This window comes from Heloderma suspectum, chromosome 4 (genome assembly GCF_057233095.1).
Source record: "Heloderma suspectum isolate Gila_16-S chromosome 4, 16-S_ref, whole genome shotgun sequence".
Taxonomy (NCBI): Eukaryota; Metazoa; Chordata; class Lepidosauria; order Squamata; family Helodermatidae; genus Heloderma; species Heloderma suspectum.
This window is the reverse complement of record NC_139461.1, coordinates 95,741,692-95,765,556: the sequence shown is the minus strand read 5'-3', so window position 1 is coordinate 95,765,556 and position 23,865 is coordinate 95,741,692. Positions and strand designations below refer to the sequence as shown.

Here is a 23,865-nt window from a genome sequence, read left to right as displayed (position 1 = left end):
AGACTGTTCCAGTACAAAATTTATCTGTGTAATAATCTCCCCACAAAAAGAAGCAACTACTGAACATATGTTTAAAGAAACATTAGCTGTATTGCCCCACCAGCAATTAGCTGGGTTAGACAATTCCTTATTAAAGAGAGGTTACAGTGTCCAATAGACACAAAACAAATTTTTTTGCTGAATAAGATGCAGGCTAAGATCCATAGACAGATAGATGCCAAAGCGGTGATCCACTGATTAGGCATTTTGTGGTGGTGCCCACAGCAGGTTCTCAATTCCCAAATGTGCCCGTGTGTCCAAAAAGGTTGGGGGCCCTGCCATAGGAAGTGTGTGTGTGTTCTGGTGAATGGACTCCATGTGCACTTTTGGAAACTGACCTGAATGCACCCTTAATTTACTGTACTTCATATTAATGTGTTGAAAGCACATCCATTTCATCTTGAATCCAAAGATCCTGCAGAAAGTACTTCTGCTTGTGGCATTCCACTGATGTAGTGGGATCTTTGGATCCCAACCATTTTAAACAGCTTTTCCTACTTCAGCTGGTTTATTTTTGATGATATGTTGTAGTAATGAAGCATGAACAATTGTTACCATGTATCTATAGTGAAATTGGGTTAGCAGGCCCTTTTGTATAGGTATTTTCCTTTAAATAATCACTTTTGGAGAGAGTGGTTGTAAGAATAGTGTGACAGCACAGTTACCATGAACATGCACCTAACTTCTTGTAGTTGTCGTGCATGTTGCCACCAATAGCTCTGAACAAAGACTTCTAAGGCACAATTCACTAGAACAGAGTGAGTTCTGCTTAAGCCCCTTCATATTAATTATTCATTTATTTATAATATTTTTAGGCCGCCTTTAACGGCAAAAGTCCTTCAAAGGCAGCTGACATAATAAAATCCCATACAATAATAAATCAGCAAAAATTATTAATCAACAAACACCAACAATAAAAACATCTTACCTAAATAATACTAAAATCTAAAACACAATTGCAGCTAAAAATCAAGAACAGTCCAATAAAACATTCTCTGGGTAGGGCCAAAGAAAACAGTTAACATCTTCAGGGCTTTCCTAAAAGCTTGCAATGATGGGGCCTGATGGGCCACAGATGGCAACCCATTCCAGAGGCATTGGGGCACTGCAGAAGAGGCCCTCTTGTATTCGCCTGCTTAACTAACCTCAAAGGTGGGCAAGTGAGAAGGCTTCCAATGCTGATCTGAAAGGGCGGGCAGGCTGTTACAGGTGAAGGTGGTCCTTCAAGTAACTTCATCCCAAATCGTTCAAGACTTTAAAGGTTAAAATTGGCACTTTAAATTGGGCCCTGAAATGCACTGGTTACTAGAGCAGTTGAGGCAGTATAGGTATCATATTATTTGACCACCTTGTTCTTCCAACACTGGGGTGGCTGCATTCTACATTAGCTGACGTTTCCAAAGTGTCTTCAAAGTACAGTGCTTTACAGCTGTGCTGTTGTGCATTTTCATACAATGTACATAGGAAAATTTCCCAGTGAATTGTGTCCTAAATTATGTTTTTCCTTCATCAGGTTAGTTTTGCATGTGGCAATGGGCTTCTGGGGGTTCTTCTTTTTCTTACAAAGACAGCTTTTTAAAATTCTGGATTTATGAAGTTGTAATGTGATCCTTAGTTTTTATCTTTGGATGGCATTAACTTCCTTTTAACACACACTGCTGCTTGTTTCTGATCAAATAAATGCTTCTCTTTCTCATCTTCATTCTCCAGTGTGCCTTCAGAGATAATACTGAAGATATTCTCCTACCTGGATGTTGAGTCTCTGCTGTGTACTGGCTGTGTAAATAAACGTTTTTATCATCTATCCAATGACAAGTAAGGGACGGGGACACATAAGCAATGCTTTTTAACATGACAGCAGTCATTAAAATGTAACTTGCATGAACCTTTTTAATGTTTCATTGTTGGGGGGAAAGGGAATAGATGCATCTTATTTTTTATGTTATTGCAGTTTGTATGAAAGAATTTGGTTGAATAGAGACATACTGCATCCATCTTAATGTAATCTTTCTGTATGAGGAGCAGAGCAGGTGTGAATTACTTTGGTGGTGGTCTACTTCACTTACTGATTTGAGAACCATTATGGCTGAAAAATGTTATACAGCTATTGTAAATAAATGCTACACATCTGTATGTATATAAAGTCCTATAGGTTCTGTATACTTCATTATTCCCATTACAGTTTAGGCATTCTTGCTAGCATTGGAAATGTGGCTTGAAAAAGGATTAACAATAATAAAAGAAGAACAGTAAATAACACATGCATATCGGTATCCTTTGTTAGGTTTGCAAATATCAACTAGCTGCTTTCTAGGCATTTATTTCCTCCCCCCTGCACTGAAATAAGTCTAAGCAATTCTTGGCTGCAGGGGGTGGAGGAAAGTTAGGGGATTTATGTATGTGCCATTAGGAACTCACTGATCGAGCAGTACTGGGCACAATTCAAGTATAAACCTCCCTGTGCAATGACACTGTCATATGGGGCCTGCCCCGAGACTCAGTGTTGTTTGATGTTAGTTTGGCTGGCAGAAGGGACAGGGTCATTATGAAACATTCTCTTGGAGGTTCTGTAGACCAGCTCAATTCTTAGTATTGCTTGTTTTTTAGCTGGACATTTAAGTTGTTATTGTCCTGGAGAAAGGTATATTGTATTCTATAAGTAATGTCTTATTGGGTCCTGCTTATTATGGATTTGTAGTTATTTATGTTTTTAATTTTTAACTGATGTTATTGTATTGATGTTAGCTGCACTGAGGCTTTTTTGAAGGATGGTGGGACAAAACTTGAGAGAGTGGATAAATAATGTGCTACATTTAATTTGATTGCTGGAGGATGAATGCATCAGCGCTAACAGAAAATTACATAAAGCTGGATGGTGAGTGCTGATTAACAGAACTTGTAGGAATCTAGCTTCATTAATATCAGTGAAGCACTGCCATTGGCTTCAGTAGAAGATGGATTCTTAAACCCATCATACACCTCCGCCCCCCCTGCCCCAAATCATGGTATTCAGGTATGAGTTGAACATTAGAATTGCATGCTTTTTAATGCTTTCACCCTAGAAATTGGTTTGCACTAATACTTTTTTTAAAAAGTTCTTTAAAGTTTTCAGCTATCCTTATACTCTCTCTTTCTCCTATGGTGTGCGTGTGTGTATTTGAATTTTCCCTACAGTACAATCTGGTTCAAAATATACTCTAAGTCTTTTCTCCGTAAAAGAAAAAAATGGAGGACTGAATCTATCCAGGAAACATCCAACTCTCTGAACCTTCTGGAGTTGGAAGATAAGGAGTCAGGATACTGGAAGAAAGAGTACATTGTGAAAAAAATTGCTGCTGGCAAAGCTGATATAATTCAGCTTCTAAAGCCAATAAATACCTATACTGGCCTTCCAGTTAAAACCAAAGAAGTTATCAAGTAAGCAATGTTATATTTATTTTATTACTTATTTATTAAATCATTGTGAAACACTTACAGCTTCAGTTATTGGGTGGTATAGGAATTTAATAAATAAAATTAATATCCCACCTTACCACTAAAACCAGTGCTAAAAGTGACACATCTAAAATATGTCATACAATGACTTGACAATTTTTATTTATGAGCAAATGAGGAAAAATGTCAAATTGGATGGCTATATGTAAGTTGATTAGCTTATCCATCTTAAAAAAGGAGGAGGGAATTATGCTTTTTCCTAGGTTATTCCAGACACATTGATGTCTACAGTTGCAAATTTCCATATGCCATACCTGTACTTAGAAAAGTGACAGCCTGAAACCTCCATCCTACTTTTGCTTTCCCAATAACAGGATCTCTGGTTTGAGATGGATAATCATACTAAAGGACAGAAATGGAAAGGAATATGTAATGGATCAGGCAGACATCTCTCTTAATGAGACATCTGTTACAATATTTTGGAGTGGTGTAAGGTGGCCTCCTTTAGACACCTTGTCAAGTTTGCAGTTATTTGGAGTGACACCAGTGCTTCTGGGTGAAGGTAAAGTTCATCTTAAGAATGGGTAAGTTAGTTTAAAGTTGGTTTTTAAAGTTTTGTTCTTGGCTTCTTGTTCTGGACAAAGGTGGGGGCCCTAACGAGTGATGAGGAAATGGGGTGCATGAGTGATTAGACTATCCATTCACCAGTCAGAAGTGAGGTGTGTCTCTATCCCCAACAATCTCACTTTTTATGCCCGCATGTTTTGGGAACATCTCTGGCATTACCATTAATGGGTTAATTTAAAGTTTACTAAAACATAGCTAAAAGACTGCCATCTGGGCATGTTATCTTGATTGCCATATTTCTCCCTGTTACATCTTCTTTGAAGTCATGTTCATTGTTGGTCATATTTGGTCATATCCACCCAAACACTTCTTCCTAGTTGTCACTCAAGCTCAGTACTACGGCTTCCCCTGCCCAACTAGCATCAAATAAGGACATTCTCTTATCTGCAGGTGTACACCACGAGATGTGGAACAGTAGGTTTGCTCCTAGCTGACGTCTGAGCATGCTCAGTTCTTCTCATTTCGCTCATATACTCACATTGGCTTGTCTGCCTTTGTGACCTTGAGCTTGCTTTGGCAAAGCTGCTTGTAAAGGCAGTTGCATTTTTCCCCTCTTCTTCAAAGCCAATCCTGCTAGAAGTATTATAGTTAGAGGTATTATAATGCCACAACATCAATTAGCATAAAATCAAAACTTCAAAGTCTTCATGCCCATGGGTCAAGGGTCTGAAATATGAGATCTTAAGTATGAGTCGGGGTCTTTTAGGAGGTCTTGTTTTTGTTGTTTATTCACTCAGTCGCTTCCGACCCTTCGTGACTTCATGGACCAGCCCACGCCAGAGCTTCCTGTTGGCTGTCGCAACCCCCAGCTCCCCCAAGGTCGAGTCCATCACCTCCAGAATATCATCCATCCATCTTTCCCTTGGTTGGCCCCTCTTCCTTTTGCCTTCCACTTCCCTAGCATCAGCATCTTCTCCAGGGTATCCTGTCTTCTCATTATGTGGCCAAAGTACTTCAGTTTTGCCTTTAATATCATTCCCTCAAGTGAGCAGTCTGGCTTTATTTCCTGGAGTATGGACTGGTTGGATCTTCTTGCAGTCCAAGGCACTCTCAGAATTTTCCTCCAACACCACAGTTCAAACACATCTATCTTCCTTCGCTCAGCCTTCCTTATGGTCCAACCTTCGCAGCCATAGGTTACTACGGGGAACACCATTGCTTGAACTATGCGGACCTTTGTTGTCAGTGTGATGTCTCTGCTCTTAACTATTTTGTCAAGATTTGTCATTGCTCTCCTCCCAAGGAGTAAACATCTTCTGATTTCCTGGCTGCAGTCAGCGTCTGCAGTAATCTTTGCGCCTAGAAAGACAAAGTCTGTCACTGCCTCCATGTTTTCTCCCTCTATTTGCCAGTGATCAATCAAGTTGGTTGCCATAATCTTGTTTTTTTTGAGGTTTAACTGCAACCCAGCTTTTGCACTTTCTACTTTCACCTTCGTCATAAGGTTCCTCAGCTCCTCCTCGCTTTCAGCCATCAAAGTGTTGTCATCTGCATATCTGAGATTGTTAATGTTTCTTCCAGCGATTTTAACTCCAGCCTTGGCTTCATCAAGCCCAGCACGTTGCATGATGTGTTCTGCGTACAGGTTGAATAGGTAGGGTGAGAGTATACAACTCGGCCGTACTCCTTTCCCAATCTTAAAACAGTCTGTTGTTCCGTGGTCTGTTCTTACCATTGCTACTTGGTCGTTATACAGATTCTTCAGGAGGCAGACAAGATGGCTTGATATCCCCATACCACCAAGAACTTGCCACAATTTGTTATGATCCACACAGTCAAAGGCTTTAGAATTGTCAATAAAACAGAAATAGATGTTTTTCTGAAACTCCCTGGCTTTCTCCATTATCCAGCAGATATTGGCAATTTGGTCTCTAGTTCCTCTGCCTTTTCTAAACCCAGCTTGTACATCTGGCAATTCTCGTTCCATGAATTGCTGGAGTCTACCTTGCAAGATCTTGAGCATTACCTTACTGACCTCTCTGCCATGACCTTCCCATCTTGGGTGTCCCTTCACGGTTTAGCTCATGGTGTCACTGAGGTGCTCAAGCTCCAGCACCACGACAAGGTATCAATCTCCTTTGCTGGAGAGGGGGTCTTGTAAGTCTCCCCAAAACCCTCATTCAGATCATTTCACCATTATAGATTAAATTAGCTATCTTCGATCTTTTGTTAGCAACATTGTTTAATGTTTTTAATACGAGATTAACAACTTGCTCTAAGTTCACTGATTAATTATTTATTGACATAAGGGGTCTGTGGCCATCCAATACATGATGACGATGAAAACAAGAATTCTGAGAAAACAGTGTCAACAAACAGTTGACACTGTTTTTTCAGAATTCTTGTTTTCCATTGCCTGTAATAATGTGACTTCTATGTACTTTATAAAAGGACATTTTCTGCAGCATTGTGGTTTTCAGATCAGTTTCTCATTAGTGGCAGTTAATAAATTGTGCTGTGGTGACCAAATAGTAATACAGTGCAGTGCCATGTCATGTCAGGCTCCTGTCCCCTTTTGTATTACAAGTTACCATATTTGTAAGGCAGAAGGAAGGCAAAGATGTGCGCATATGACTGCCTGTAGCAGCAGCATGGTGATTGCCACCATGGCATTGGCAATTGATGCCAGTGTGCATCTTATCCCTCATTTGCGTTTAATTAATTTATTCTTCGCATTTATATAACACCATATCTGCTAAAAAGGCACCAAGGGTAGTGATCATTGTTTTCAACACTTTTATACTGCCCGCTCACCATACAGAAGAGCTTCAGATGTGCTGTCTGTCTGACATGTATTGTGTGCTGTGGATTTAACTGGCATTACCCTGACACCTTGGCTCAAAAATCCATTTTGTTTTGGAAGGTACATCCTGAAAGCTGCCAGGGATGCTGTTAAGGTGCTGGAACTGCCACAGAGGCAAAGGAGCCCTAGACTATCTCTGCTTCCTCCTTGATTAAATTAAATAAGGTTGTTCCCTTGCCCAGGAAAAACATGCAAATGCCTGCCTGATTGCCATACTACCACCCAGCTGACTAACCTACAAAGGCACATTTGAATTTGCTGAGCAACAGTCCTGGTGGAGAAAATGGTCCAATCACTAAATGTCCCCACCTTTCAGACAAGTCAAGCGCTACCTGAGTACCACTGATGACACGTTTTGTTTTAAATATTTTGCTATACCACTCTGTATAGTCAGCTAGATAAAAAAATTATTCCAGGGGGCAGGGAACCTCCTTGAGCCTTCTATTAATTTCGCAGAACTAAAATATTATTCCCTTTGTTTTGATCCATCCTGAGTCCAGCCTCTGAGCTATCGAGTTCTTTGTTTTTTTTGTTTCGAACTCTCTAACTGCTTTGGCATTTGGGCAGTTTATGTTCATTCTTTCTGCTTGGGTATCCCTCATGCTGGTATCTCTCATCTTTCAGAATAAGTCTGATTAAATTATAATATTGTTCCTCATTACTCTTTCCTAGCACCACGTACCTCCACTTTCCTGCCAGGGGACTGTGACCTCCAAGTGAGTTGTCTGGAACTGGTCCTGTAGGGAGCATGGAGCACTGGGAAGCGGTTACTAAAAGGTCTCAAGCTGAATGCACAATTTCTGAATCTAATTGGAATCACTAAAGGAGAAGCCCCATTGGCGACATCCTCCATGTAAATCTGTTTCTAACCAAAATAGTATTGGCTCTGGGGTCCCTAATAATGGCTTGGCCTCCATTTGGTCTCCCCATCATTGCCCACTCAGGCACCTTTCTTTTGGATGTCTGTGGGCATTGTGGTGCAGGCTCTTAACAAGAACAGGGGAGGCTATTGCTCCATCTTTTTGAATTTGGAACTAAAGCTTTGAAATCCGGGGGTAGTCTGTGCACACAGTTTTTTTCTCCTGGTTTTGGCAACAAACCAGGAGTTTCCAGACATTCCTTGGGTTCCGTATCCTCATTCATTTATTACATTTCCGTACTGCCCAATAGCTAAAACTCTCTGGGCAGTTTACAAAGATAATTGTAGGAGCTCCTGCTCTATTCCTTTTCCTTTTCTCCTAAATCTGTCCATTTCTGCCCCTGCGGACCATCCTTTTCACCAGTACCCAAACTTCTTTGGTCGTATAATTTTCAATTCCCCGTCCCTGATAGCCATGATAGTGCGGTCACTGAACTTGAGCCGGACATCCTAGAGAGTGAAGTCAAGTGGGCCTTAGGAAGCATGACTAACAACAAAGCTAGCGGAGATGACAGTATTCCAGCCGAACTATTTAAAATCCTAAAAGATGATGCTGTTAAAGTGCTGCATTCAATATGTCAACAAATCTGGAACACTCAACAGTGGCCACAAGACTGGAAAAGGTCAGTTTACATTCCAATTCCAAAGAAGGGCAACGCCAAAGAGTGTTCAAACTACCGCACAATTGCGCTCATTTCACATGCCAGCAAGGTGATGCTCAAAATCCTACAAGCTAGGCTTCAGCAGTATGCGAACCGAGAACTACCGGAAGTACAAGCTGGGTTTAGAAGAGGCAGAGGAACTAGAGATCAAATTGCCAACATTCGCTGGATCATGGAGAAAGCAAGAGAATTCCAGAAAAACGTCTATTTCTGCTTCATTGACTACGCTAAAGCCTTTGATTGTGTGGATCACAACAAACTGTGGCAAATTCTTAAAGTGATGGGAGTACCAGACCACCTTACCTGTCTCCTGAGAAACCTGTACGAGGGTCAAGAAGCAACAGTAAGAACCAGACATGGAAGAACCGATTGGTTCAAAATTGGGAAAGGAGTACGACAAGGCTGCATATTGTCACCCTGCTTATTTAACTTAAATGCAGAGTACATCATGAGAAATGCCGGGTTGGATGAATCAGAGGTCGGAATTAAGATTGCTGGGAGAATTATCAACAACCTCCGATATGCAGACGATACCACCCTAATGGCAGAAAGCGAAGAGGATCTCAAGAGCCTCTTGTTGAGGGTGAAAGAGGAGAGTGCAAAAGCTGGTTTGAAACTCAACATTAAAAAAACTAAGATCATGGCATCTGGCCCCATCACTTCCTGGCATATAGAAGGGGAAGAAATGGAAGCAGTGACAGATTTTACTTTCTTGGGCTCCAAGATCACCGCAGACGGTGACTGTAGCCATGAAATTAAAAGACGCTTGCTCCTGGGGAGGAAAACTATGGCCAACCTAGACAGCATAGTAAGAAGCAGAGACATCACCTTGCCGACAAAGGTCCGTCTAATCAAAGCTATGGTTTTCCCAGTAGTAATGTATGGCTGTGAGAGCTGGACTATAAGGAAGGCTGAGCGCCGAAGAATTGATGCTTTCGAACTGTGGTGCTGGAGAAGACTCTTACGAGTCCCCTGGACTGCAAGGAGGTCAAATCAGTCCATCCTAAAGGAAATCAACCCTGAGTGCTCATTGGAAGGACAGATACTGAAGCTGAAGCTCCAATATTTTGGCCACCTAATGCGAAGAGAAAACTCTCTGGAAAAGACCCTGATGCTGGGAAAGACTGAAGGCAAAAGGAGAAGGGGACGGCAGAGGATGAGATGGCTAGATAGCATCACGGATGCAATGAATATGAACTTGAGCACGCTCCGGGAGAGAGCGCAGGACAGGAAGGCCTGGCGTGCTATGGTTCATGGGGTCACGAAGAGTCGGACACGACTGAACGACTGAACAACAACAATTTCCCCAATCTTTGTCTTTTCAATATCTTTTCTAGTTAGGCCTATTAGAACTACTATCCTGGCTCATGTGCTACGGATGGGTATACTAATCAAGCCATTTTTCTCCTCTGTCATGAATGTGTGTGTTTTAGAACAAAAATATGTAAAAATAAAAGTTCATGTATTTGTACTTTGTGTATTTGAGCCGATTGCCTTCATTTTAGAAGTAGCCATCCCCCCATTTTAGTAAGAGTATAGTGCATATATCTGTTGTGTGCATACCACACTTCTAGTTAAAGGCCCCCTTAGACCCATGTTGGTCATTACATATGTATACATGCAAGTTGTGTGTCTGTGTGAATGAAGACATACAGCAGCAAGTCCTCTGGGGAATATATAACAGAAACTTAAAAGTTATTGAACATCCATGTTAACAATATCCATTATTTGCTTAAGTAACTTGATGTCTCTTGAAAGGCCTAGGCGACGTTCCTTAATTTCTGAATATGAGCTGGCTAACTTGACTGCAAATGCAAAGATGATTGGTTGTGATGCACTTGTTGAACTCTACCGTTTTGGCCAAGGACTTCTGGTGGGACTTTGGAAGGTAAAATAACTTTTTGAGCTAAACTTAAATGCCATCTTTCTCTTACAAAAAGAAGCATCTTGGATATTCATAACAATTAAAATAGTTACATTAATGTTTTCCTTCATATGGCAGATTAACAGCTAGCTAATGTAGTGTTTTGTACCTTAAAAACTGGCAAACAAGGTGGAAAGTATTTTTCCCATAGGACTCAAAACTTGAATGAAAGAGAGATGTTGGGATTAACATCTCTGGTGGATGTACAAAAACACAGGGATTCACATGATTTCATAGAGATGTGCTTAAACTCTTATTAGTCTCTCAAGTTAACTTCAGCTCTGGAAAGTATTACATCTTGATCTAATACTTCTGTCTCCTTTTTTGAATCTTTAATCTTTCTCATAGCGAGGGGGATGAAATCCTTGTACAAATAAGTACTAATGCACGCAGATATTCTGATCTTGAGGCAGTTCTGTAATTCTCTAAAGATTAGCTATTCTGAGTTAACAAAGGAATATCGACTTGGCTAATTTGTTAATACATAGATGTATACCTGTTGATATATTGATATGTGGCGTTGTACCATCGTGCACTTGTATAAAGCTTTTTGTACCTGGGATTGCTTGGGGATGAGCACTTGGAATTCAGGGGCAATCTTAACTGTGTTTCTATGTGTGGGATGAACAAAACTATTTACCCTTCCTGTTGTTGCTTTGCCACTGTGGGATAATGCTGAATAGGTATATTTTCACTTGGTTAACTTGTTGTTGTTCAGTCGTGTCCAACTCTTCGTGACCTCATGGACCATAGCACGCCAGGCCTTCCTGTCCTGCACTCTCTCCCGGAGCGTGCTCAAGTCCATATTCATTGCATCAGTGATGCTATCTAGCCATCTCATCCTCTGCCGTCCCCTTCTCCTTTTGCCCTCAGTCTTTCCCAGCATCAGGGTCTTTTCCAGAGAGTTTTCTCTTCGCATTAGGTGGCCAAAATATTTGAGCTTCAGTTTCAGTATCTGTCCTTCCAATGAGCAGTCAGGGTTGATTTCCTTTAGGATGGACTGATTTGACCTCCTTGCAGTCCAGGGGACTCGTAACAGTCTTCTCCAGCACCACAGTTGGAAAGCATCGATTCTTCGGCGCTCAACCTTCCTTATAGTCCAGCTCTCACAGCCATATGTTACTACTGGGAAAACCATAGCTTTGATTAGACGGACCTTTGTCGGCAAGGTGATGTCTCTGCTTCTGACTATGCTGTCTAGGTTTGCCATAGCTTTCCTCCCCAGGAGCAAGCGTCTTTTAATTTCATGGCTACAGTCACCGTCTGCGGTGATCTTGGAGCCCAAGAAAATAAAATCTGTCACTGCTTCCATTTCTTCCCCTTCCATATGCCAGGAAGTGATGGGGCCAGATGCCATGATATTCATTTTTTTAATGAGTTTCAAACCAGCTTTTGCACTCTCCTCTTTCACCCTCAACAAGAGACTCTTTAGATCCTCTTCGCTTTCTGCCATTAGGGTGGTATCATCTGCATGTCTGAGGTTGTTGATAATTCTCCCGGCAATCTTAATTCCGACCTGTGATTCATCCAACCCGGCGTTTCTCATGATGTACTCTGCATATAAGTTAAATAAGCAGGGCGACAATATGCAGCCTTGTCGTACTCCTTTCCCAATATTGAACCAATCTGTTGTTCCATGTCTGGTTCTTACTGTTGCTTCTTGACCCTCGTACAGGTTTCTCAGGAGACAGGTAAGGTGGTCTGGTACCCCCATCTCTTTCAGAATTTGCCAGAGTTTGTTGTGATCCACACAATCAAAGGCTTTAGTGTAGTCAATGAAGCAGAAATAGACGTTTTTCTGGACTTCTCTCGCTTTCTCCATGATCCAGCGAATGTTGGCGATTTGATCTCTAGTTCCTTTGCGTCTTCGAAACCCAGCTTGTACTTCCGCTAGTTCTCGGTTCGCATACTGCTGAAGCCTAGCTTGTAGGATTTTGAGCATCACCTTGCTGGCATGTGAAATGAGTGCAATTGTACGGTAGTTTGTACACTCTTTGGCATTGCCCTTCTTTGGAATTGGAATGTAAACTGACCTTTTCCAGTCTTGTGGCCACTGTTGAGTGTTCCAAATTCGTTGGCATATTGAGTGCAGCACTTTAACAGCATCGTCTTTTAGGATCTTAAATAGCTCAGCTGGAATACTGTCATCTCCGCTAGCTTTGTTGTTAGTCATGCTTCCTAAGGCCCACTTGACTTCACCCTCTAGGATGTCTGGCTCAAGTTCAGTGACCGCACTATCATGGCTGTCAGGGACATAAAGATCTTTCGTTTATAGTTCTTCTGTGTATTCTTTCCACCTCTTCTTAATCTCATCTGCTTCTGTTAGGTCCCTGCCTTTTTTGTCCTTTATCATGCCCGTCTCTGCACAAAACGTTCCCTTGAGATCTCCGATTTTCTTGAAGAGATCTCTAGTCTTTCCCATTCTGTTGTTTTCCTCAATTTCTTTGCATTGTTCATTTAAGAAGGCCTTCTTGTCTCTCCTTGCTATTCTCTGGAACTCTGCATTCAGTTGGATATATCTTCCCCTTTCTCCCTTGCTTTTCGCTTCCCTTCTTTCCTCAGCTACTTGTAAAGCCTCATCAGACAGCCACTTGGCTTTCTTGCATTTCTTTTTCTTGGGGATGGATTGAGTTGCTGCCTCCTGAACAATGTTACGGACCTCCGTCCATAGTTCCTCAGGCACTCTGTCTATCAGGTCTAATCCCTGAAATCTATTCCTCACCTCCACTGTATATTCATAAGGGATATGATTTAGGTCATACTTGAACGGTTTAGTGGTTTTCCCTACGTTCTTCAATTTAAGCCAAAATTTTGCAACAAGAAGCTCATGATCTGAGCCACAGTCAGCTTCAGGTCTTGTTTTTACTGACTGTATGTAGCTTCTTCATCTTTGGCTGCAAAGGACATAATCAATCTGATTTCGATATTGACCATCTGGTGATGTCCATGTGTAGAGTCGCCTCTTGTGCTGTTGGAAAAGAGTGTTTGCTATGATCAGCGTGTTCTCTTGGCAAAACTCTATTAGCCTTTGTCCTGCTTCATTTTGTACACCAAGGCCATGCCTGCCTGTTATCCCGGTGATTTCTTGACTTCCTACTTTAGCATTCCAATCCCCTATGATGAAGAGGACATCTTTTTTTGGTGTTAGTTCTAGAAGGTGTTGTAGGTCTTCATAGAACCGATCAACCTCAGCTTCTTCGGCATCAGTGGTTGGGGCATAGACTTGAATTACTGTGATGTTGAATTGTTTGCCTTGGATTCGTACTGAGATCATTCTATCGTTTTTAAGATTGTACCCCAGTACTGCTTTTCCCACCCTTTTGTTGACTATGAGTGCTACCCCATTTCTTCTAAGGGATTCTTGCCCACAGTAGTAGATATGATGGTCACCTGAATAAAATTCGCCCATGCTTGTCCATTTTAGTTCGCTGATTCCCAAGATGTCGATGTTCAGTCTTGCCATCTCATGTTTGACCACCTCCAGCTTACCTTGATTCATTGATCTTACATTCCAGGTTCCTAAACAATATTGTTCTTTACAGCATTGGATTTTCTTTTCACCACCAGACACATCCACAGCTGAGTGTCCTTTCGGCTTTGGCCCAGCCGCATCACTCTTTCTGGCGCTACTTGGAAATACCCTCTGCTCTTCCCCAGTAGTATATTGGACACCTTCCGACCTGAGGGGCTCATCTTCCGGCGTCATATCTTTTAGCCTTGTGATACGTTCCATGGGGTTTTCTTGGCAAGAATACTGGAGTAGGTTGCCATTTCCTTCTCCAGTGGACCACATTTTGTCAGAACTCTCCGCCATGACCTGTCCGTCTTGGGTGACCGTGCACGGCATAGCTTATGGCTTCACTGAGTTATGCAAGCCCCTTCGCCACAACACAGCAGTAATCCATGAAGGGGCTTGGTTAACTAGGATTTCATTTATTTTGTATAATTTTAAGACAGTGGGTTTTGGACAGTGGGTTTCCAACTTATTTAACACAAATAAATAGTATTTTGTTTTTAATTCTAATTTTCCTTTCTAAGGACACTAGTTAATGACATAAAATTGATACTCGTTTCTCCTTCATAGATTTCTTTTATCAATCTGTGGCACTACTACTGTGAAAATGCCAACGTTTGTTTGTTTTGGGGGCACTATTGTTCATGAATTGTAGTCTGCTTGCTTTTAACTTATAAAAATAGTATATCAAAATGTCAGTGATGCATTGTTGTAAGCCTGGAGCAGAAATCTATTTGAGCCTTTCTGTGGGCTCAAATGGATTTGGTTACTCAGTACTTGGATTAAATACTTTGTGCTTAAAAATATGTTCTTTATAATGAATTTTTTAGAAAAGTGACATTGCTTTTGTCATGGCAAGTCTTCATTACCATCAGCTCATTGAAAGAAGCACCCTTGGTTCTGCGACAATGTAAGTCCTGATTTTAGTCTTGAATTCTCAATGTAGCTCCTACCTTGGAACTTAAAAAAAAGGGAAGCTATGTTTCAGGAGAACTAAGAATTGTGGTTCCTTTTAAACGAGTGTGAATGATGTTGGGCACCATGTTACAATGCCTTTGCTTATATTACTTTGGGCACCATCCTGATTCCCTCACGTTGATGGCTGGAGGGTCTCGGGCTGGCCTGTTGGTGCCTCTCCATCAGCGTTTGCTGTTAGAGAGGAGCACTGCTGGTAATGTGGGGTGGTGGGGACGTTCAACATGGTGGAGGCCATTCTGTGTCTGGGCAGGTGGAAAGCTACTGTTCGTGGTAGCAGGCAGAAAGCTCCAAAACAGGGCTTTCTGTGAATGGGAAGGTGCTGGCTTTGGATCTACTATATCCAAAGTCACTCTGTTCTGCTACATGGGCACAGTCTGGGCCTGTCAGCTACACCAGCCCTGGAGTTGGCATAGCTAATTTCCTCTCCCATTGCTGTCAGTGGGATGTGTGAGTGGGGAATTGGTTTGTATGCTAGCACACAGGTGGGCAACCTGTAGCGCTTGGTCTCTCTCCATGTGGCCCGTGGACTTGTGTACATTTCATGCTGCCCAGCTACCCAGATAGCTGTTTCCCAATTGAAGCAATGATCTTTCCTGTATTGGAACTGCTGTGGGTGGGCATGGATAAAGGTTCTGCGCCCCCCCTCCCCCCTCGCTAGTGATCTTGCCTGCAGGGATCACTGGGGGGAGGGGGGAGGGAAGGCTTTAACCTTGCACCCTCGAGCAGTCCCTGCAGGCAAGTGTGGGTGTGGGGTGGGTGTGGGTGTCCTTGTTCCACCCGCTGTTAGCTCTGCCCACCAATGCCCCCAGAGGGTTCTGCAGCTTCCAATGTGGCACTTCACCCCACAGAAGGTTGTCTACCTCTGCAGTAATGGAAATCATATAAGATGTGGTGGTATTCCCCTAGAGCTTACACCACTGTTAGCGGAACAACTAGCACAACTAGTGCAACACATCACCCAATGAAGTCATAATGGCTTGTGGAATGGCTTGTGGATTGTAATCAAGGTATTGAATTTGACACATGTCAGGATGAAAAGTGTTTCTGTGAGTAATAGAAGCTTGCACTAGTGGAAGCTAAGGGACACAACCCATTGTAAATACACAGTTTGTCCAGGCTGAAGAGCACAAGCACTCCTATCCCGGGTTGGCATGGTCAGCGCAAGCTAGCAGGGTTGGGAATGAAGTGATAGATCCTTGTCATAATTCCCCACCAGACCCACTCAGGATTACTCTGTTAATCATTAATGAAGCATTAGTAAACCTTTGTCTGAAACCTTTAAATGTAACTGCAAAATTAGAGTTGAGTTTTTTTAATACACAGCTCTCCCATTTTCTAGAAGCATTTTCCCCCTTGGATGGAGAATTTTCTCGCCCTGTTGCCTGAGATAGTTACTACAATTTAGAATTTACTAGAAAGAATTATCAAACAACTGTAACACTTATCAAAGAAAAAACAAGACAACACCCTGTAGGAAAAGATTGCATCTTTATATCTGATGTGTTTTGATGGTAGCTTTCTCAAGGGATAAAGGTTTACAAATCTAACTGTGATTTCACTATCTCATTCAAATGTGACTGAAAATCGCCTGTGAATTTCTTTCATATCTAATAATTAAACCAAGGTGGTTGAAACATACTCATTTCTAAAAGCCACTTGGATGACAACACAGTTTGAGCTGAAAGTTTGGAGCATTGAAAGCAGCTTGGAAAAATAGAACTGAAAATCCTGTCTCTCCCCAAATCCCCTGAAGTTCTTAATAGCATTTTATTTGCGCAACAAACTTTTGTATATCCGGGTCTTTTTCCAATTCTTATTTCAGGAGGCATGCAGCGGCCCCACATAAGGCTATGTTGGATGATATTGACCCAGAATATGGCATGCATGGATATCAGCTGCACATTGACATACACAGCAGAGGAAATACTTACATGTGCAGCACATTTCGTAGTTTGTTTTGTAAAAAAGGTAGTACTTGGATTGCATATCTACTTACAATGATTGTTCCAGGTCTATTTTTAATCTTTCATTTCTAGATGACTAAACATGAATCATAATTAATACAAATCTTAATACTGTACAAAAGTAGTAAATAAAAGATGTCATTTTCATGGGTAGATTCTGCATTTCAGTAGTTCTAGAAAATAATTTCTCCAAAGAATATTTGACCTTCTCTTCAAACCTATTTGATCTATGCATAAATTAAACAAATTTTTAAAGTGTTTATCTATAATGGTCAAGAGCACCTTCTTCAAGACCAGGCAAAACTCCCAATAAGTAATCAGGGTGTAGAGATCAGCTGCACAGTAAATCAGCTGCACATGTCTGACATGACAGCATTATTTTAGAGATTGGGTTCTCTCTTCACATCATCCCTCTTCAGGCAAAATATTGCTCTGTTCAACTTGAAGTTGCACAGGTATGAGAAAATGGTGACCAGTGAAATGGGGCTAGATTGAATGAAATGGGAGTAGTCAGGGGACACAGTGAACAACAGCATTATCATATGCTAATAGGAAATTCATTTCTCAGTGTGGATCCTTACGTAGCCAAAATGGCACCATGCACACATAAGAGGGAGATATTGGCAGGCCTGGGAAATCCCAGGGTTTGCAGAAGTACAGAAAAGTCTTAAGCAAAACCGTAAGGAGTGGAAACCCCAAAACATCCCAATGAGGACTGAGCATGCTCAGTGGCCATGGCATGCTGGCTGACTGTTGGGGTTGGGAAACAGGGTGAGAAGGGGAATGGAGCATCCTGAAAAAAGGCATGGCTGGTTGTAACACTGAACAGGAGCAGTCCCCTCTGCAACAATTTGTTGTAGGTCCCACTTGTTCACATAATTTCAAAGTGGGTAACAGTTTAAAAGGTAAGATTATAGGTTAATGTATTTTTAAAATTGCAGAATTAATACTGATATTTATATTAAAATATTTTTTAATAAAGATGCATTGACCCATTATCATGTGGCTTGACTTTTGAAGGCTTTTGACAAGATCCATCATCAAAAGCTCCTAAATTTTTAAGTAGCCATAGCATAAAAAGAATGCCTTTTTGACCATCAGTTAATTAACTAGTAAGGTTAATTAACAGAAACAGAAGTAGATATAATGGTCAGTTTTTGGAGTGAAGAGGAGTGATTAGTGGAGTTTCTTGTGGAATGTACTACCTAGGAGCTCTATCTCAATGAGCTGTGGCTGTCAAAAAGGCCAGTAGCGTAAAGATTGTTAGGAAAGGGATAGCAAATGACCAAGATGGCGTATTATCCTTTGATATGAATCAGTTTAGCAGCCACAATGCCCTAAGAATTGTTTATTCCATGTCGCATTGAGAATACAGACCGATGGATCATTCCTGTATCCAGTTAGATTCATTGATGGCATCTTATTTAAAGAAGAGAAAGAGGAATGTTCAAAAGATTGTTGACTTTATTGTCTCTGATGTGATGTGATTTTATGTCTTATTGATTGTTACAGATTACATTAGAAATGGATACTTGAGGCTTTCAGTGATAAGTTACAAAAATAATGCCCAACATCTACCTCTTGTTGGGAACGTTGGGTTGTCATGGAGAGTAGATGCATTTGAAGGCAGTGTTCAGGTAAATTGCAATAAATCTGTTTGGTTGAAAAAAGTTGATGTTTCTTATAAAATATTTTAAAAGTAAATTATTCTAACCATGTAAAATGTACCATTCAGTACATTAACAATATTAAAAATAAAAGCCTTTAAATGAGTGCATTCTCATTTAAAATAGTCCTAATATTTACTAGCATTTTGAATTTGTTATATGAGTCATCAAAGTTCCATGCCTTTTAATTCTAATGGAACTTTGTTTTATCTGACAAATGTAAGATGCTTGCAGAGTAACACATGTAGTTTTCTTCATATATATGGAAATATTTAATATTTTTATGATTTTCCTGGAAATGTATGTTCTTAGGTTTTGATAGAGTTTCTGCACATGAGAATTTTGTGTGTGCACCCCTGCCACCCAGCTGAACATATATTTTGCTGTTTAAGCTCTGGTTAGCCTGTCTTGAGAGGCAGAGGAAGTTCCCTGCAACAGGTGTTCAGTGTTGTCAGATGTATATCAAGGAAAGTGGAGAGAAAAGGGCAGTAGAGCACTATACACTGTAGAGCACAGTGGGGTGTGGAAGTTGCAGCTCACACCAAAGAGGGAAGATGTGGCATGTGTGGTGGTGGCCATTAGAAAAGGAGGCTTGGATAGTATGTTTAGGGTGCCAGGATGGGCAGTGGCATAGAGCTGTTCTGCATGGAGAACTTTGTTGGGGATAATCAGTCCAATGTCCCAGGCTTGGGTGATGTGGAGTTTGCAGCAATAGTGGGTGCTGAGGCCTGAGAGGGGAAAGTGGGTCAAGGAATTTGCTAGCATCTTGAACTTGGATATAGATAGATGGATGGCATCAGGACTGAATAATGAGGGATATTTTCAGAAACCAATCAGAAGTCCTGCCACTGTCTTCAATAACACTGGTAGAGTTTGTTTCTGGTTTTGGTGAAAACTTTTTGTGTCCTCTGAACATCTGCTAGATGGGGAATTTGACCCTGTTGAGTTTACTGCCCTTGATTTAGAATACCATTAGGGATGTATGAAATTGACTCAACGTTTCGTCCGGGGTAATTTGCGGTGGGGGGGAGGCGCTCCATTCCTCCCCCCCGAAATTCTCCCCGGCCAGCTCTGCTCTGTGGCGACTCCGCTGAGCTGCTGGCTGGGGCTGCCTGCAGCTGGACATCCGGCCGCTGGGCTGCGCAGGGACACAAATGGTGGCCAACGTAGCCGCTGCCATTTGCATCCCTGTCTTTTGCCGTGATAGGCTACGTAAATTTATATGTCGCCTATCACAGCAATAGGCAGGAACGCAAATGGCGGCGGCTATGGCTGCCACCATTTGCGTTCCTGCCTGTTGCCATGATAGGCTACGTATATATTTACGTAGTCGATCACGGCCTCCGCAGGGACGCAAATGGCGTCCCTCTGTTAGCCGTGATAGGCTACGTAAATGGTTACGTAGCCTATCACGGCCATTCGAAAGGAGGTGAATGGCGGTCACAGACGTGGCCGCCATTCGAGGAGCACCGGAATGGCCGACAAAGGTAGGGTCCGTTGCAGGCCCATTTTGTGGAGTGGTGGGGCGGGTGGCTTTGTTCCGCCATGGATTCTGGGGGGGCCGAATGCGCTGGCATTCAGCCTCCCTGGAATCCGTGGCGAAATTCTCCAACATCCCTAAATACCATTTAGATGGAAGATGTAAATATCTTCTGTGCTGTTTTGGTAATAGCTATATAGACAAACACAAGGGGAAAATGACATGACCACCATAGCTACACCTTGTTGTTGTGGTGGTTTTTTAAAATATTGCTTTGTCAGAATGTCGTCTTTTGTTCTTGTAAAAATATAAGACTCAAATTTTTACCTTCTCTGTTGTATAATCAAGGGAGGCCCCACTTTATATTGGAACTATTGATAAGGCATGAAAATCTTTGATTATTCTATATGAGCTCCTAAAGGCAACTTGAAAGGCTTTTGTAGATTATAACCATTGTGGTAATTGTCCAAAGAACACACTATAGAAACTGATTTTTCTTTCTCTTTCCCTTTTTTCTTCTCCCCTTCTGTTGTGTGTTGTAGAACTGCTTCTTTCTGGATGTAACCCTTCTGGATGATTCACAAAAGCCATTTTGGTGTGTTAGTGCTCTGGTTAACATGATACTGTCTGCAAAACCATCCAGCCTATATCAGTATTTGGGACCCAGCTATTATCTGAATCATGTGGATTCAACTGGGAAAGTATATATGGAACTGGTGTGGATGGAAGAAACAAATGAATACTATATAGTCAATCTGGTCCTTTATTTAAGCACCCAAAAAGTTAATAGTTGGTTTGGCACAAATTACTGAATTTAGTTTCTTGAATAATATTGGTTTGTTTTAAAGACAATTCTTTTGTATTTTTATCTGTCACTAAAAATATGTACAAAAACTTGTACAAAAATTCTTCTGTGAACTAAAAGGAAAAGAGTTTATTTGTGGGGCTGGGGAAAGCTTTTTATTTTGGTACTGTAAAAATGTAAAATAAATTATTTTCTGTCTTTGGTCTGTGTATGTTACTACAGAAATTCAGTAGTAAAACAGGAGCAATATCCTTATTAGCCAGGAAGGTTTTCCAAATTTTGAGATTATTGGAGGGGAATAGTCTAACACTATTGCTTGAATGTTTGTTATTCTTTGACAACCAAATTTGAATCCAAACCTGTCAGTATCTATGCAAGTCACTTTAGCATTGATCCTAAAACCAAAAATGGCTGATGCCAACTCCTTAATGGCAATACTAGAGCCATACTGTTTAATAAATTTTGATGAAATTTTGAGGGCAAGCTAATATAGGGCAGTATCCAACAGGGCTTGCGTAAGTGGTCCCTTCCCACTGATTCCATTGCACAGTGGTGGAGATTAAACGCTTCCTATAGGAAGACCCCAAATGAACAGAAACATTTGTTTCTGGATTGGGACAGGTCAGTGGAGCTCCCTTATGCAAGCTCTGCTGACTTTCCCCTCCAGAAACTAGCATTTCCACTTGTTTCTAGTTGCTCCCAGAAGCACTAAATCTCCATTGCACAAATGGTGGGTCTTGCTTGCAGAACAGAATCGGCAAGGGTGCAACAGAATCAGTGGGGGTGCTGTGCCCTATTGGATATTGCCCATTGGGTTGTATCCAACTGTGTCTACCAGCGGAGTGAATATTTCTGGGGAAAACGGATAACCTCTCCTCCCTGCAGGTCCCTGGTTCAGTCCCCATATCTGCTCCAGTGAGTTGGCGAACCCTTCGGAGTAGATGTGGCAGGGTATAGAAGAGGGGAGTAGAGGAAAGAGGACTGGAAGTCTAGGTTTTTTTTAGAACCAACTAGCAGCTAGGTCTTAGTGGTATTTAGGCATTGTGCAGGTAATTTAAACAGTTTAAAGATAACCTAACTACATAAAGAGAATACCAGAAAAGCTATAGTTCTGTGTTGAAGAAGCATACTGTTTTTCTAAAGTGAAATTTACCAGGAACAGGGGCATGAAACAGTAGTTATATTTTGTGTTTGTTACATGCTTGTGTTTGTTACATGCTTAATATTGTGAGTGTAATGAGCTTTGTTTGCTTCAAAAAATAAGTGTATATTAAAATGAAGTTTTGCTATGAAATTATTTTAGAAATACAGGATTTGTCTTTGAGTAGGATTCTCTCATTGCTTCACCAAAATATAATCATCATCATAGTTATTTGGTGTTGAAATATTTTGCTCATCAACCTCTGGCAGTTATTTGAGGCACTGTTCATGAATAATCAAACTTTCCATGCAGTTAGAGCTCTTTTGTATACAATGGGCTGAATCCTGATGTAGTCATACTTTGAGTAGACCTACTGAAATCAAAGTATGACTGAATCTAGATCCCACCCACTGTGTAAGGATTAACACAAAATGTCCATTCTAAAAACAATAAATTTGCCATATTCAGGTGTTCGCCGGTGTTTCTTGAACAGTAGGCTAGGGATCACCAGTGGTCTTCAGCTCACTTTCTGTGGGCCTCAGCACTGCAGCCTGCACAGCACTGCCTGGCATGCCTGCCCTGCCCACCCTGCTTTCCTCGCAGCCTTTTGGATAGGTCCACTCCCAGTAGCAGCTCCCTGCATGCACAGTGCATAGGCAAACAAGGGAACAGGAGCTGGGTAAAGAGCAAGGCTGTATCATGCAAATTGGAGGGAAGGAAGGGAAAGAGAGGAAACACACAGCCAGACAAGACTGAGGGAAGGAAAACAAAGAATGGGAAGAAGGGAGCTGAAAAGGACAGACGGACTGAGACAGAGATAAAGGAGAAACACTGGAGGCTGCTGCTGCTACAACACCTTCTGGCCATAGTGACTGCCATTTCTTCTGCCTCAGAAGAACTGTCTGGCATTGGCACCAGTAACTGGACAGTGTGTGTGTGTACACCTGCCTGTGGGGAGGGGGAAGAAGGTGGGACGGAATTAAGGTGATGGGGAGATGGAGAAATTTGAGGTTGGGGAGGGAAGGGATGGTCTCCCTCCTCTGAGGAAAGGGGCCAGAGGGGGCTTTGAAGGAAATTATATTTTATTATTTAAAGTATTTATATCACTCTTCAGTCAAAAGACTCCTAGAGTGGCATAAAACAATCAACAATCTGACAGTCCCTGCCCTTAGCCTCACCAGGGCTGTCCCAAGCTTTACACTGCCTGAGTTTGCCATATTCTCTGGCCTTGATCCCCACCCTCTGGCTCAGAGGAAGACTTGGAGGGGGAGGAGGCTTCATCCAGTAAACTCATCTGCTACTCTGAGATCTTCCAGGCCAGAGGATATGGCTTTATCAGACACCATGGACTTGGAGCCCCCCCCCCCCCCGATGCAGTCCTTGCTGCCAGTGGCTGCAGAACTGGGCAGTGGTCTTTTAAGAAGTAGACAGCTTTTCAGAGGGGGCGGGATTAACAGCAGGAACAGACTCGCCAGCCTTCATAAGGTTTTGGAAGGCATCTGCATGTTGCTGAGAAAACGGCTCTTCATAGGTGTGTTTCAGACAGTGATCTGTCTGGGGTCCTAACATTCTTGACCTACATTACCTTATCTATTGGGCACCTGCGTTGCCTAACTTGACCTTGCCTTACTGGACGAGATCTTGTGCCAGACATGATCCAATTTTTCCAGGTAGTACCACTGCTGCAACTTGTTCTTCCCTGGGAGCTGTATGCGGAGCTAGGACAGGACACGGCTTGTTCTTGATTTCATCCTCCTCGCTAGCACAACCACCAAATAAACGTGAACTGGTAATCTTGGTTTGTTTGAAAGCAACAAGTGAAGATCCCTAGTTCCTGGTTTGTTTAGCAGTTATGCTGTGGGGAGGAGCAAGGTGGGAGCAAAAGGGCTGTGTGCCCCAGCATACAG

The 23,865-nt window shown here is 41.9% G+C and overlaps 1 protein-coding gene across 3 annotated transcripts in view; it reads left to right on the top strand.

Annotated features, from left to right (window-relative positions):
- The window catches only part of FBXO15 (F-box protein 15), a 28,463-nt gene extending 6,039 nt beyond the window's left edge, over positions 1-22,424 (top strand). For all 3 annotated transcript variants that reach the window (XM_084849973.1, XM_084849974.1, XM_084849972.1), the window contains 8 exons: positions 1,750-1,854; positions 3,214-3,456; positions 3,849-4,058; positions 10,244-10,373; positions 14,754-14,833; positions 16,724-16,869; positions 18,378-18,502; positions 20,555-22,424. In XM_084849973.1, the coding sequence (XP_084706099.1) occupies positions 1,750-1,854; positions 3,214-3,456; positions 3,849-4,058; positions 10,244-10,373; positions 14,754-14,833; positions 16,724-16,869; positions 18,378-18,502; positions 20,555-20,824 (1,309 nt within the window). In that variant the 3' untranslated portion in view covers positions 20,825-22,424. The remainder of the gene's footprint in view (positions 1-1,749; positions 1,855-3,213; positions 3,457-3,848; positions 4,059-10,243; positions 10,374-14,753; positions 14,834-16,723; positions 16,870-18,377; positions 18,503-20,554) is intronic.
- The last annotated feature ends 1,441 nt before the right edge of the window (positions 22,425-23,865 follow it).